The sequence below is a fragment of the Sparus aurata genome, chromosome 3 (assembly GCF_900880675.1).
Source record: "Sparus aurata chromosome 3, fSpaAur1.1, whole genome shotgun sequence".
Lineage (NCBI taxonomy): Eukaryota > Metazoa > Chordata > Actinopteri > Spariformes > Sparidae > Sparus > Sparus aurata.
In genome coordinates, this window is record NC_044189.1 from 8,283,296 (window position 1) to 8,299,336 (window position 16,041).

A 16,041-nucleotide genomic window follows, 5' to 3' on the forward strand; every position below is an offset into this window, starting at 1 on the left:
AAAATGACGCAACTGCAGCCAACATTTTCCATATTAACCAGATGCAAATCCTATTTTTTTTTCAGAGCAGTTGGTGCAGCACATTATTCATTCATAATGATCTGGGTTAACAAGTTTATCGAGTGAATACTACTACTACTGTTATGTTGTTATTATTATTGCTTAGCCCACTCAGCTAACGCTCAAGAAGCCTTGAAAGTCTGGCCGCTTCTTCCCACTAATTCACATTGCAATCGTTATACCTGTCAAAATAATTGCAGTTTGATTTTTGTTTCTTCCATGTTGTGCAGCTCTAGTATCAAAGTACCCTGTACAGTAATAATTTTCAAATGTAAAGATGCTGTCCAACATGGTGAGAAGTTTTCTTTATCAAGCTTTCTCATAGCACTACTTTGATACTAGAGCTGCACAACATGGAAAAAACAAAAAAACGTGCTGCAATTATTTTGACAGGTATCACGATTGCATAGTTCCTTTTCCTTGTGTAATTAAAAGAGAGAGAGTTTCAAACCAAGTGGAAGTAATATCACAAGGTTATTTTTTTGAGTACCATCCTTCAACATGCTCATATTGATTCTGATTCAGATTTTTTCTTTAATCTTGACCACTATATTGTGGTGTAGAGTACAAACATAAAACAAAAGCATAATACAAAAGTAAACAACTAGAATAGACTCCCAAGTTCAAGCCAAGTTATTTAAAGCGAAGCAAAAGATTACTCAGAAATGGTTCTAGTTTACAATCTTTGATTCATCTTCAATTACAAAATAAGTTTAAACATATGCGGATGACTAAGTATATTAAGTATTAAGTATTTTGACAAATATTTCATTGTTTTATCAACAATACTTGTGTTTTTACACTTAAATAAAACAAGATATTCATCTCTAAGACAGTTATCATCACATGAAGAACAAAATCTTTTATTCCTTTCCAGACTTTTGTATCTTTCTGTAATTTTAGGAACTCTGAGATTACAAATAACCTGGGCACAACGCTGATTCTCACAAAGTAGATACTTTTCAAACTTAAACTCCTCTTTCAATTCACAATATACCACTTTTGCAAAAACTGAAGTATGGTAATTACTGAAAAAAATTGAATAAAAAGTATGCCAAAAAAACCCCATCTTGATTAGCAATGAAAGTATTTTTAGTTAGCAGCAATGTTGTCACATAGTGAAGTTTGAACTTTGGGTGCCAGCCCACTTTGTGAACAGACGAAGAGGCTGCCAGGTAGGAGGAGAGTTTGCCTTTTGCATGCTCTGGACTGGAGCAGTGAGTTGGAATAAAACTCAAAGTTTAATACTCCTCATTCTCTGTCCCTCAGAATACAGTATTAAACGGTTATACTGGACATTATGTCCAACATTACATAACCGGCACAGGCATTATAATCTATATTCATTTTTTGAGCATGATTCCTGCTGGATGTTAAACATTTCAGCTGGTAATTAGAAGTATCACATGTAAGCAATGTGGCTTAATATACAGATGTTTACATATAAATCAACATTTAGAGTATATGAGATAATCTGTCGCCCTATAATGTTGTCTCACATCATCCATTTGCAATGATTATAACATCCTGTTTGCCCTTTTGCTCCACAACTGCTGCATTTTATTAATTGATAAATGAAAGTACGAACAAGCTCCTAAGTGGCCGTTGATCTCATGCTCTCCTTCCACTAGTTGTAATAAACTGTGGAAAGCGAGGAGTGCTTTATTTCCCTAAAACACATCAGCAGTGGAAAACTGACCTTGCTTATGTGTTCACGCATGCTCCGAGTGGAAATTTCTTCGGTAAAGTTTCCTGACATACTGCACCTCTGAGGCCTTCAATCACAGGCTGGTGCTGTGACTTTCCACTGGTGAGGAGAACAGCTTGTGCTCATGACAGAATCAGACAAAACTGAATAGCATCAGATGCAGCTTTATAAAGTTTTTCTTAAAATATGGATACCTTAGTTTAGGGATGTTGATAGAGATTTCTTTTGCTGATCAGACGCTTCACTTCATCATCGTTTTTGTTTTCTTAGCACTTGCAGATAATGACCTCTAGGTGTCTCTGTTTGCTTTACTATAGCTTCCCCGTACAGGTTTCATTCAGCTGTGGGGTAGAGGAGGGGGTAGAGCGATGGGGTCTGTTCTGTAGATGGATGAGTCACCTTCTGAATGGGGTGGAACAAGGAGGTTATCACTGTAAAGCCTCTTGAGATGAGAGAGAAGTCTCCCTCATTGAGGCCAGATTGCTATGTTTGGTCACAGTCCTCTGGGAGCTCATTACCCTGACTCCTCCTGCACAGTAGGTGTAAAATAAACCAAATATAGTCATAATAAGTATAAAGTCAAATTAATAAAATACCGCTTTTTTGATCAGCAACTACAGATTTTTAATTCAGAGGCATTATTGTGATAATTAGAGGATCCCGAGGTTGTCTCCTGAGGATTAAATCTCACTGATGTTTTCTGCACAAAAGATCCCCCTTACTGTAGGTGTGGGATGGTGAAGGAGGTTGAATTGTTGTACTGTATACAGCATGAAATTCTTACATTATTCTGTCGTCATATAAGACAAACCAGCAATATTAAAATTCCTCCCTCTGTTGAGCTTCATAGAAACATTTTCAAGCGGAACAGCACTGCTGAAATCTGTTGAGAAAATTACACAACCAGGTATTTATGTAAGAGCCCAACCAATTTATCAGTTGGCTGACAATATGGGCTGACATTGGCCTACCACAGATATATTTATATCTGCATATTTGTTGCTTGATATGGACTGAACTCTTGTTTTTAGAGATTGTATTGCAGAAAAAGACACCTGGGATTCCCAGTAAGTTCACTGTTTCTGTTTTTTCAGCTGATACAGATTAGATAAACAGTAATTTGAATCTTTGTGTTTTAAAGAAGCACTTGTTAAATCAGTAAGATAGTAAGTTAAGCAATCTGGCTTCATATTATTGGCTCCATTTACTGGCTAGAAAAACATGAATGTAAGTATTTCATCAATGCCAATAAATAGCACATAATATAAAGACAATTTTCGGTTCAATGAGGTTTATTTTAAAACTGTAAATTATCCTGCCTTCGTGACATGTCTTCGTCTCAAGCGTTTGATACCACATTTGTATGATCATTGAAAGAAATCTTTGTATTACGACCTATGAATCATATCAGTTTCGTTTTTCACTGAGCTGTGGTTGATTGACATACTTTCTATGTATTTGTTTAGCTGATACCAAATAAAAAACAATTTTGGATTGCAATCCTGGATTTTTTATTTTTTATGTATATATATATATATATATATATATATATATATATATATATATATATATATATATATATATATATATATATATATATATATATATATAGCTTAATTTAAAGTATGTTCTCGTATATCAATTCTGTGTGTAGTGCCAAATGTCAGCAAATTGTAAAAAATAAAATAAATTAAAAAATAATTACCAGAGGCCATGATGTTTCAAATCAACACAAAAATTGTGTTCAAATATGAGAATGAATTTTTGTGTATTTTGTTTGATTAAATATCTAACTAGCTGGATTAGTTTTCTTTGAATCAAATAAACAAATAATTTCACACCGCAGTCCCACATTTAACACTCACCGACTTCACGATAGTTGTAATATAGTTGCAGTCCAGAGTCAACCTGAAAATATCTAGTGACAAACTTTCTATTGCTTAACTGACAAATCACAGTGACACCACTTTAATGTTTGTAAACAAATTTTTACTGATACAGTTAAGAATATTGATACAGCAATGTAAAGCTACCATAATGCACATACCTATGGACTTATGAATCATAATGGGCACTAGATGGATTATAATAAATAGTTGAACACAACATCTGTACACAGAAACATTGCCCGATAATCCATAGAAATGTACATATACCAGTACAACATTTATAATTCCATAAATTTACGAATGACAAATCCTCCAAAATAAAACTGATATCCTCCATTGTTATGCCTCTCTTTAATTTTATTTTTTTCTGAAATAAACACAAGCAACTACTGAATGTATAAGGAATTATGTACAGGTTCCTAAACAAGAAACTCCATAAAGGCACAATTGTCTATACAACATGTACAAAAAAAAAAGAAATTGTCTGGAGCTGACAAAAAAAGTAAAAATAAAATGATTGGTCATCATTATAATTATCATATGATTGCACATACAATATGAATGTCAGCATCTGTGCTTTGAAAGGTGATTTGCAAAGAAACAAACCCCTGAAAAGTGTTTTCAGTCTTACAAAGTGACAAGAATTACAAAAAGAGAACAAGAAGAGCTTTCAACTTGGGGTCTTCAGGTGGCAATGACCAGTCTGTCTTCATCATCACTGGATACCTCATTATCGTCATCAATTACCTTTTGCCAGCTGGTCACTGGTGGTGCTCTATGTGGTGCAGGATCACTCGCTCCCTCAACTGATGACTCCTTAGCACCATCTACTCGGCCCTCAGGAGCTGGTGATTGATGCTGCTGTGGGGATTTCTCCCTCTCTTCTCTCTCAACAGTCTGTGTGAGCTCAGCTCTGCTGCTACCTCCAGGGCTCGCCCTGCTGCCTGAGGTCACTTCTGGAGAGCTGCTGACCTTCAGTGGGGTGGGCGATGAAGCAGACATGCAACTCTGTGAAGAACCGAGCCCGTGTTCACTTTGAGACGGCTGTGCTCCTGGAGCTTCAGGGCTGCCCTGCCTCTCTGACGACCCAGGCAGAGGACTGAGGGTGGAGAGAGGGCTGAGAGAAGGAATGATTGCAGGCAGGGCAATGTTAACTATCTGCAGGCCTGGGACATGTGTCTGGGGGCCAGTGCTGCTTTGCGAGGTGGGGTTGGCAGTTAAAACCTGCAGCCCGAGGGTGGCATTGAGAGTGAGCCCTTGCTGGTTTAATAAATGAGTGGATGCCAGGCCTGTGTTGGTCAGCCCCATGAGGTTAAGTGTCTCCAGACCGACTGGCTGTATCGTTTGAGCCTGCAGGCCAGCAACCTGCCCTAGAGGGAAGCAGGGCAGGACACTGCTGATTGGTTCCTGGACCACAAGTGGCTGGGCTTGCAAGCCTTCTGGTTGGGGTGAGGAGTTGGGAGCTGGTAAAGGGCTTGTGTTTCTGTGAATGACGCTCACTGCTGGGATGGTGAGCTGGACAGGCCCAGCCTGGATTGGTACAAAGGTGGAATAAGCTGCCAGGCCAGCGGGCACCAGCTGGATCCCTCCAACTGGGACCATGCTGTAAGAGGAGCGAGAAGGCTGCTGGGAGTGCAGGGGCAGGTGACTGAACAGGTGGGTCTGGGTCTCTGTTCCTAGTGTTTGGGATAGACCCTGTGGAGGAAAGTGCATGGGGCCTTGGGAAACATAGGAGGAAGTCTGAGTGCTCCGGTCCACCGGTATTCCCGATTCACTGGTTACCACATCAGGAAGGGAAGGGGAGGTATCCTGCGAAGAGAGAAAAAAATCAATGTTAATTCATCATTCTTGACTTAACATTGACTATTTTTAAACCTAGACCCTATATTTTGATTTGCAATGGCTCCCATGTTATCCTTGGGGCAACTCCGATCATTAAAGTTACATCCAAGTTATGTGCTTGTTTTTTGCCACTGACTGAGGTTATTATTATTAAGTGTCTGACCAAGTGAAAAAGATTCCTACAGAGAAATACCTTTTTGTTGAATACTGCAAGATCCTTTCTGTAACCAGAAACACAAGCCTCGCTAAAGGAGAAGTTTCACTCTGAAATCTCAACAGTAGAAACTTGAGTCAGAGAGAAGTTTTGAGTTTAGCTAGAGGAAGTGCCAGCAAGTCTGGTCAAGTCTAGATGAAGTCTGTGTTGTTGTGATTCAACAGCCATGATTAATTAAAGGCTTTTTAACTCGTTACCCTATGAGTGCATTAGTCTTTTTCTATGATTCTGAAAGAACAAGGTCCCTAAACTGATGAGCACCAGAGGGACACCATTTTCCCGTATTCTCTTTTTTGACCTAGATGAAGTCTAGTTCAAGAAGTCTCACTCAAATCTCTCTTGATCAGCTGTCACAGTTGTTGCCTTATCTACATTGACAAAATCAGTTACATACTCAGCCATCTTGCTGCCAGTTCCTCTCTCACACTCTGTCTTACACTTCTACTGTCGTCTTTTAGTGGATGAACTTTTGATGCTCAGAGTTACCCCAAAGAATTACATTGCAGTCATTGCAGATGAGGCGATCTACTGAACTGATTCCAAAAATATTGGTAAGTATGAATTGTTTAAACACTGTAATATGTAAATAAAGGGCCCGGGCTTAAAAATACTGGATTTTCCCTTTTAAATGTAGCACATTCTTAGAAGATGAAATGGTGTTTGGACCAGTCTACGAAAGCGAATTAGGATTATGAACACTTTTCACCTTTTCAGAGCATTCACAGGAGCTTTGTGGAAGTGCCTCGCATGCAGGATTGAAAGTAAGGGTATGGATAGGAAAGAAAGGAGGCAGGCAGGGAGGGGTGAAGAGAGATGCAATGAGAATAGTTGGGTCTCACCTGGCCTAGCTTGGAGCCCTTGCCTGGCACTGGGGGACTAGGGGGCACATCAAAGTCAGGGTAGTCGATGGACATCTGCCTGCACGGTGACACTGGGCTCATCATGTGCACTGACTCTGTGTCTGAGGTGTAGGAGTCTGATGTGGTAGCAACAGGTGGAGGAGAGTAAGGGAAGTGGACTGGGCCACATGATGACCCAGAGATGTATATCTGCTTGCTCAGGGACACGGGGCTCATCATTGGGACAGATTCTGAGTCGGATGTAGGGGGTTCAGGAGCTGGAGGCTGGGAGAGAGGTAAGGAAACTGAGCTGATTGACATCTGGGCGAGGAGGGCGCTAGGAGGGACTTCAGCCTCTTTGGAAGGGATGTGCTGCGGGCTGGCGGAGACAGAGGGGTTGGTGGACAGGCCCGACTCTGCCTGGCTGTCCTCCTCCTCCTCCTCATTGTCGTCATTCTCCTCGTCATCAGGCCCATCAGAGTCATCACCATCTGAATCTTGACGGTCAGCGCTGCTCACCTGGCTGCGGTCTCCTGCAGAGGACAAAACTTGTAAGATGGAATCTATTCTTGGTATTCCACAGAACATATGAGTCATCAGAGCTGGTATGACAATAGATAAGCCATTTGGTAGTATATACTTTTTCATTCATTAAACATATTCTATTATCACACAGCGAGAAATTCCATAGCTAAGTATGCAGTTCAGTAATGTTTTGTGCTGTGGCTGCATAGTTTCACACCCTTGACCACCATACGCCCCTGAGCTCCATCACAGGCAGAGGAGGAAAAACAAATATGCTGGGACCATAGAATGCTTTCAGGCAGCTTCTCTCTCTCACTCTCTTTTTTTTTTTCTAAAATTAGACGCAGCAATTTCCTCTTTCTAAACGCTGTGCATGCCGCCCACATGTGCTTTGAGTTAACAGAGGAAGAAGCTGCATTTAGAATTTCTAATTAGACCGTGGCAAAGCTATTGATCAACCTAGCAACAGAGCACAAGCAGGGACAATCAGGGTTTTATATCTCATGTCATTAACAGGAGAACTATTCTGAAAAGGGCACTCTTGTTTGAAATAAAAGCAAATGGGGTAAACAAGATCTATTACATTTGTAACAATATGGTGTAAATAAACCCTTAGAGAAACAACATAGACATTTTTTTTTTTATAAGTTATAGTTTTGGAGCACACAATGATCCTTATGTACCTGAATCCTCTGCATCCTGATCCTCAATGAGACCTTCAGGCACCCCCATCTCCATGCATTTCTTACTGTGGGCCTTGGACTTCATGTGCTTGGTCAAATTTCCTGCAAGAAGAGAGTCAGTGAGGTCTTACGGGTGGGTAGAGCCTGAACAATAGCACAGCAGTTTATGTAAGAGAATGTGGTCTTTGGGCAAGCTGTATGTAAAGGGTGAGTAACTGATAAAGACATTTTTAAATGAACGTGGGTTGCTGTGACACCAAGTACTGTTCTGCAGCGCGGCGTGGGTAGGGAAGTTCGATAAAGAATGGTGAATCATACTGTCTTGGTTTAAGAGATGGTGAAACACATCTTGAATTTCATAGCTACTAAAAGGAAGAAGTGAGCTGTAGCAGTAGAAGGCTACATATTAAAAATATAGGTAACACGTAATTTTACAGTTCCACAAATTGAAAAGCAAGTAGGTGGTAATTACTAAGCAACATATGTGAAATTTCACAAAAATTTGCCAAAAGTGCATGGAAAATTACCCCAGTAATTAAATAATAATATTCTGCTATATTCAAATTAGCAGTTTTGAAAAGGCTGGTAAAATCATTTTGGGGTAATTTTTGATACATTTTGTGGATTTTTTGGGGGGTGTCATTTCAGTATGTTGCTTAGTAACTAACATGTACTTATCATGAAATTTTCCAATTACCAGAATATGTTCTTTCAAATGTAAATTGTAGTGAAAGAAATTGCGTGTTCAAGTCTAAGATCAGGAATGTAATTTTATTGAAATTTGTGGTACTATATGCATCATGATGTATAGTATATGTGTTTATATATCCAGCAATTTAGAGCCACATACAGTGAAGGCAATTGTTTTGAAAAAAACATCTGGATCATTACATGGATTATATTTATGTAACCTCAGAATATATTCCACGTTCTTGTCTTGAAACCTTTTTATGTAACTATTTGATTTTGTATAATTGTGAAAGTACCTAGACTCGCTGAGAAGATTTAAGAAAATTAATCAACAAATGTGAGTTTGACAAATGATCTACTGAGTTCTAACCTTTTGTCTTGAAGGAGAAGTTGCAGTGGACACAGTGGTATGGCCGGACATCAGAGTGGGTGCGTATGTGTTTGCGTAGCATGCTGGGCTTCTTGCAGCGGATCCCACATTCCTCACAGATGTATTTACCGCGTCCACGCCCACGTACGTAAACATACTCCTCATTAGATTTGTATCTGTGGGATTACAATAGAACCATGAGGGACACATGGACAAACAAACATGTATAACAAAGCAAATACAATTTCTAACTGCAATATCAAATGTTTTTATTGTTTCGAACCATACCCGCCATCGAATATTTTGACCCGTCTTGGTTCTGTTTTGGATGCCATTTCCTTCTCTGACTCAGTGCTGGTCTGAGCTTCTGGTTGCACTTTACTTCTGGTTTCAACAGATGTAGACTTCTGGGATATTGGCACCTGCAGAAAGTCAAAGTGATTGATGCATTTATTGACCCGTTTCAAACACAAGGCGGCAAAAAAGAAAACTTTGCAGAAAATTAATTCGTACCCTGGGCATGACGTCTTTCAGCTTGCTTGAGTAAGACAAGATGTCAGATTTCTCACTGGTTTTTATGGCCGAAGTGTAGTGTATTTTCTTGGAGCTCTGCTTGGAATCGAACAGAGACATGACAACCTTGGTGGGCAACCCAAGTGGGTTTTGGTTGTTGGGGTTGACTGTCCAGACAGCATACGCTGAAGTCTTCAGGTCAGTCTGTGGAACATGAAGAGGCTTCCTCTTCATCAAGAAACACCATGTGAAAGTTGTGGCAGTCTTCAGGCTGGGGAAAGACAGGCGATGACTGTCTTTTGTGTTAACCACAGACACCGATGTAGTCAGCTTCATCTGACCACCTTGGAAACTGGAGGGCCTAGTTGGGGATTTGGCAGGAGTCCATCTCTGTTCCTCAGCTTTCTCTTGGGGTTTCAGAGTGTTATTAGCTGGTATGGCGGTACCTTGGCTACCAGATGTAGTATTCAGGGTGGGGCTCACTTCCCCAATAACAATTCTTGTATCTTTTTCCAGGCCAGCACTGTCAGGTGACATAGGCTTAACATCATCAGTAGCCTCTGAGTCCTTCTCCCCATCTGCTTTAACCTGCGGCAGAGGTGGTGCTTCAGTTTCAATGGGACTGTCCACTGGTTCAGTTGTGCAAACCTGCCTAACGAGTGTTAGCTTCCTCTGTCGGGTAACCTCTGACATTTTGGAATTGAGATAATTGACTGATCTGCCATCAGTGAGACAGGCCACACCATGCTCATCCTTAGCTCGTTTTTGGTGCTTTTCCATGTAGATGTCCAAGCTGTTCGCAGGTGACAGCATTCGTTTACTTGAGGCAGTGGGCTCCTGCTGTGGGCAGAGTGTTACTGATGCCAGTTTCTGTGTGCAATGTAAGGACCCAAGAGAAGGTGTTCTTTCTCCAGTATGGTTGTGAGTGCTAACAGTTTGCGGGTGAGTCCTATCCTTCTTTACAATTGGAACAGCTTGAGTATCACTATCTACACTGTGGGTGGATGAGAGGCTATTTTTATTGGACACAGAGGGAGCAGGGTTCATCTGCTCATGAGTGATGAGGATCTGTGGCAATGGTATAGCACCTGTTTGGGTCTGATGAAACGGATCCCTTCGCTGTTCACCCGACAGAACAACCGTCTGTGTCTTAATGTCAGAGGCCTGTTGATTATGTTGAGCAACATATACATTTTGGAGTACATCTGATGATTTCGAAATGCTTAAAATTGGATTGGCAATGGGTATTGTTAAAACTGGCAAGGCTATCTGAGTTCCCTGTGTGCTGGAGAAAGAAAATGTTTGGCTTGCTCTTAGAGCAGGACACTGCATTTGGTATTTGGGCACAAAACATTTATTTTCTTCAGAGTTGGCTGGTTTGTTTTTTACATTCTCGCGACAAACTAAAATCTGGCTCATCGGCTTTTGTATCTTTTGGCATATTTGAACCTTTGATGTTTGGTGCCAAGGATGTGGAAGGCCGTGGACTTGAGGCTGCTGAGTTGGGCTACCCAGATTAATGCTTTGCACCATTTGCTCATTCTTTTGCAAGAGAGAATCTCCAGTATGCAGAATAAAAGGCTGGGCCATGGTGCGCCTGTTGGCGATGTGAATCTGCTGTGATCTATTCTGAGTTAAAGAGCTAACATTTGTGATTGGAGGTTTGTCTTGAGGTATGACTTTTCGAACAGGTTGCTGACTCTCTGGGCCTATCTTTAAAGACATTTGTCGGACTAATGGCCCCCGCCTTCTTTCAATAAGTGGCACCTGGGCAACTTGTGAGATTTGTCCACTTTTTGGCTGTCCAATTGGTGAGAGAGATCTGCTGGGAGAAACATTGCCACAGTCAAAAGACTTGCTACGGTAGTCACATGATATCTCAACAGAGGGTTGAGTACAAGTGATCTGTTCAGATGCGGCACGCCTCATCATTCCAGGCACACCAAGGGTGTTGAATGCTGTTGGCAGACCTTGAGGCTCTGGAATTTTGCTGACACACTCCCCTCGAGAAGGACTCTCTGACCTAGATGGCTCATCTCTGTCAAAAGAGGCTGAGATGCTGGAACAACGAGAAAGACTGCTGTCCCTACTGAGGCTTCGCGAGAGGCTGGACTCAAAACTGGATTCACCTGAGGAGTGGTCCATTTGAGCAAGACGAATTCTTTTCTTTTTTGGTGGAAGTTTCTCTGCCGGTAACTTTGACAAACTTTCACTTCTCTGAGGCCAGCTGAACTGATCTGCAGGCTTGTCTGCTGGCTCAGTAGTCTGTGTGTCATGCTCTCTGTCGGGCTCTTCTGTGACCAGAATCTCCGGAACTTGTATGTTATTTTGACGAACTAGACGAGACTGATGGACAGGAGTAGAGTTTTCACCAACTGCTGCTACGGTGGCTTCAGTGCATTGTTCTGTCCTTTGTTGTCCATAGTCAGTACTCTTGGGTTTGGATAGTTTTTCATGGTAGCTGTCAGCTGAGACATTTGCTACTGCATCTGTTTTGAGCTTGTTGAGGGGATCCTTCTCCATACTGTCAACAGGAGAGGCCCTGTCAATGGATTCTGTCTCAAATGAATTGGGTCTACTGAGAGAGTTGGTGTGTCTGATGACTGACGTGCCACTGCCTTGCCTTTGCAGTTCACCTTTAGTAGAGGTGCTGATCTGGGTCTCTCGTATTGGTGACAGTCTGGAATCTGGAGTATTAATGCCTCTTGCTATGAGCTGAATCTGAGGTAGCTTTGACTGGTTGTTTTTGGGCTGTATGTCGACTATTACATTATGCTGAGAATAAGTTCTATTTGCCAAAGCTGTAGGTAGCTCAAAACTAACTGAACAGGGTGGAATAGTGTCAGTAGGAGATTGATCATCCTCATCACCAACACTTTTCATTTTCCTTCTCTTCCGAATTGAAGTCTGTTGATCAAGTATTCCTGAGCCAGTAGTTGATCTTGGGACTAGGGGCTGCATTATGTTAACGTGAAAAACATCTTGATCAGATTCTTTGACAGTGATTGGCTTGTTTTTTGGACCATGAAGCTCAGAGCAATAGAATTTCTTGTGAGTTTCAAAATTCTCCAACTTTCTGTACCGGTTACGACAAGTTTCACACTCATACATTGTGCCTTTATTCTGCTGAGGCTTTCTGTTCCGGTCCTGGTGGTGCTCAAAAGATCTGCTTCTTTGCATTAGTTCTGCGGCGCTGCTCGGACCTTGATAGCCATCATCCATGGAGCGATATGTAGGGAGGCCATGCCCCTCACTGGTGGAAAAGTCTTCCACAGCTGCTTGTCTGACTAAGGTACGAGAATGTATTGCTGGATTTGGGGTTGATGGAGCTGATGAAAATACATCATCATTCAAAGAACTAATTTTTTCATCAAATGACTGACAAATTCGCAAAGGGTGTGGGAGGGGGGCAACGTTAAGGGGAAGGGCAGAGTGTCCCGGTGTAGTAGGCATAGAGTTACTCCTCGTTATTGGCAAACAATCCATTGGTGGGTATTGAGAAGGTACAGAGAGAAGAAATACTGGCTTTGATTTATCTGTGGGGGTGAATGGGGACTTGGGGATGTCCGAGCTGGAACTTGACCTTCTTCCCATTGGTTTAAGATCAAACTGAAAAGAGTCTTTAAATATGTATGATTTGGGAGAGTCTATACTCCCTCTCCGTGAGAGAGATGTCCTCCTCGGCTTAACACTGTCCAGCTGCTTGTTGTCAACAACTGCTTCATTATCAGATATCAGCTTTGAAATCCGTTCTTCCAGAGAGAGTGCTTTGGCTTCTAATGGTGGACGCATCTGTCCTTCTGTGGCCCGCTGCTTTTGCTCAGCTGCTACATGCATTACTGTGGTGACCACAGGAGGGACATTGGGAAGAATATTCTTGGCAATGTCAATGTCCACTGGTGGAGTAATCTTAACAAATGGACTGGGTGGACTCATGGCCTGGTCTGCACTTTCAGAACGTGAGAAGTAGCCAGAATCTGTACTCCCCAAACTGCGAGGACTAAGCAGACACTTCACCTGTTGCTGTTGAGAATAGTCTGTTGCTTGCTGCCTCTGAAGCTGAGCATGTCCACCCAACAGCGGAGACTTACACTGATGGTCTTCATCTTCACTCACAGTATCTAGTGAGGGATTTGTACCATCTACCTCTTTCAGAGATGACAGGACTGTGATGCTTGATCTTAGATTGGCAGTCTGGAACTCTCGTTGCCGTTGTGCAGCAGCTTGCTCAGGCGCTGTACCTGTAACTCTTGGGCTGTCTGCCCTCAGAGGGGAGACATTAACTGGATATACAACAACTTTTGGGAGTGCAGCTGTCACTTTGGGCTCATGAGCCCTCTGACCTGAGGCTGGTTTCATTGACTCAAACACAGCTGTTGAGTCAGTTTCCCCATGGCTTGCTTGGGCTGTACCTACACTCTGTAAACTATTTTCAGACAAAGCTGCCACACTGCTCTGCGATGAGTCAGGGTCCAAGTCAGCAGTGCTACCTTCCTCATCACTGTCCCCACTCTCCTCCGCCTCTGAATGTGTACCGATGGCTTTGTCAGATTCTTGAGAGAGTGAGCCACCTCCAGATTCAGAGCGTGCAATGAGGCCCAGTTTTATGGCATGAGCATGTGACTTCTTGTGCTTGTACAAGTTGCTCTTGGTTTTGAATGAGAAGCCACACGTAACACAGGGGTATGGTCTTTCTCCTGTGTGAGACCTAATGTGTTTGAGCAGCACACTCGGTTTTGCACATGCTCTGCTGCAGTATTCACAAACATACTTTCCTGGCTTCTTCGGCTTTTGGTCCTTGTATATCTGCTCAGTGCCAAAGTTCATTACCGTGGTCATCTGAACTTGGTTTCCACCAGGTGTAACTGGGACTTGGATTGTGCTGGGGACACTTGCTGAGAGGGACTGGCATGTGTGCACAACTGGTGGTTGGCTTTGTGGCAAAGTATTGGAGCCCGAGGGAACAGGTGCGTGAGTTATAGTGGATGGCCCAGTGTTGAAGCTCATATGCAAGCTAGGTTTATCTGGATTTGAAGCAACAGGCATAAACTGTGGTGTAGCAAGCGGAGAGGACTGCATGGGAGTAACCTGTGTAGATGTCTGCCCACTTCCCTGTAGTGGTGCTGCAATGCCAATAAAGTTGCCTTGTTTGTCAATATAATAAGTCTGCATGTGGGAAGGTTGAGTCTGGAGACCAACATTGACAGCTGGCATTGTTCTTAATTCACCACTAGATTGAGCAGTAAGTGTGGAAGCTGGTTTTCCAATGGCCTGCAATGAGTTTTTCCTCTCAGCCAGTGTGCTGAAGTCAGGCTCCATGGCTTTAAGTAGAACATCAAGTGAAGCACTGCTGTGGTAAGGATCTCCCTCAAAGCTGGGGTCTTGGCTCTTGCCGTCCTTGGACTGAGACACTTTAGTAGTAATCAAAGTGCCCTCCTCACCATCAGTGGGCTGCAGTGATGGTGGCCGAGAAGATGATTCTTCCTGTTTCAGCCTTTCAGAGTCAGCAGAAGATGACCCCTTGTGAGGGGATGCTGCAACTGGTTGGGCATATTGTTGATCTTTTTTCCCACTGGGTGATGAAGGATTGTGGGAAGGACTGTTGGAGGATGAGCAGCAAGAAGCAGTCCGTCCCTCAGATGGAGCTCTGTGGAGTGCAGTCTCAGATGTTTTCAACTGTAGGGGCTTCTTGACCGGAGATTTGGGAATTTTCTCAAGACGATTCTCTGCAACAACCTTTTTCCTCTTTAGGCCTTTTATGTTATCTGCATTTCTTCGACTGCTTTCAGATATCCCTGAGGAGAGATAGAGAGACAGAGAAGCTGAGTTGGTACGATAACACCATCTTTATCCAAAACTTTCCCAGCACTCTGCAACACACATGTGTGAGCCCAAAAAAACATTCTGTTTTTGAGGTGAATTGTTGAAATTTGTGTATTGGCTTATGAAACTGATCACACTTATGTTGTTCGACTTAGGGATCAGATTTTTTAGACATTAAATCATGCTTTAAAAATAGTGCCAACTTTAAAATATTTTATAACTGCCATTTAAACATCAGTAATATTTACTTGAATTTCCAGCCTTAATTTACATCAGTAGTTAAGCACAGGGACAATGGGTGCAATTTTTCTCATCAATAATGAATAAACAACATTGGATTTTCAAAGCATCGATGGGTCAATTATCAACGCTAATTACTATGCCTGTCACAGTCACAACTAACACAGATGACAAAATTAGGACATAACATTACACCAAAACAGTGTCTAAAGTGTCAGATAAAAGAGTTTTAATTTCTACAGTATTTTGAATTATTATGTATAAGCTAATAACTTCCTGAGAAATATGAATACATTATTTCATTTTAAATATTCAGATCAGCAATTTACTACTTATCAACATACAACAGATGTTGATTTTAGCGCAGTACAATTGCATAATTGATGGCCTACATAAAACTAAATCTCTGGATCATCTGCTATTTAAGTGCTATACATTTAAGATAAAGAACTTCTTTTGTTGAAATTGTTAAAGGGTATATTACCCTATATATTACCCTGTATATCATTTCCAGACATCACTGGTACTTTTATTTATTTGCTGTTTGACTGATACCACAAGGGCCCGCACTTCATTACATAACTTTTACGTTAATTTTTCCCTTTTCTTGCTGTTCATGTACGTAGGCTTAGCTGAATAGAGAAT

The 16,041-nt window shown here is 41.8% G+C and overlaps 1 protein-coding gene and 1 long non-coding RNA gene across 4 annotated transcripts in view; one reads left to right on the top strand and one right to left on the bottom strand.

The window, feature by feature from the left end:
- Window positions 1-16,041, top strand: part of LOC115579548 (uncharacterized) — a 39,941-nt gene that overhangs the window by 1,974 nt on the left and 21,926 nt on the right. The window lies entirely within an intron of this gene.
- The window catches only part of hivep1 (HIVEP zinc finger 1), a 59,892-nt gene continuing 47,586 nt past the window's right edge, over window positions 3,736-16,041 (bottom strand). For 2 of the 3 annotated variants that reach the window (XM_030413095.1, XM_030413094.1), the window contains exons 4-9: window positions 9,334-15,128; window positions 9,109-9,242; window positions 8,821-8,996; window positions 7,761-7,862; window positions 6,553-7,085; window positions 4,342-5,466 (exon numbers count right to left, since the gene is read on the bottom strand). In XM_030413095.1, coding sequence (XP_030268955.1) covers window positions 4,342-5,466; window positions 6,553-7,085; window positions 7,761-7,862; window positions 8,821-8,996; window positions 9,109-9,242; window positions 9,334-15,128 — 7,865 coding nt within the window. Of the gene's footprint in view, window positions 5,467-6,552; window positions 7,086-7,760; window positions 7,863-8,820; window positions 8,997-9,108; window positions 9,243-9,333; window positions 15,129-16,041 lie in introns of all 3 variants that reach the window. The other variant, XM_030413097.1, reaches the window with a different exon arrangement.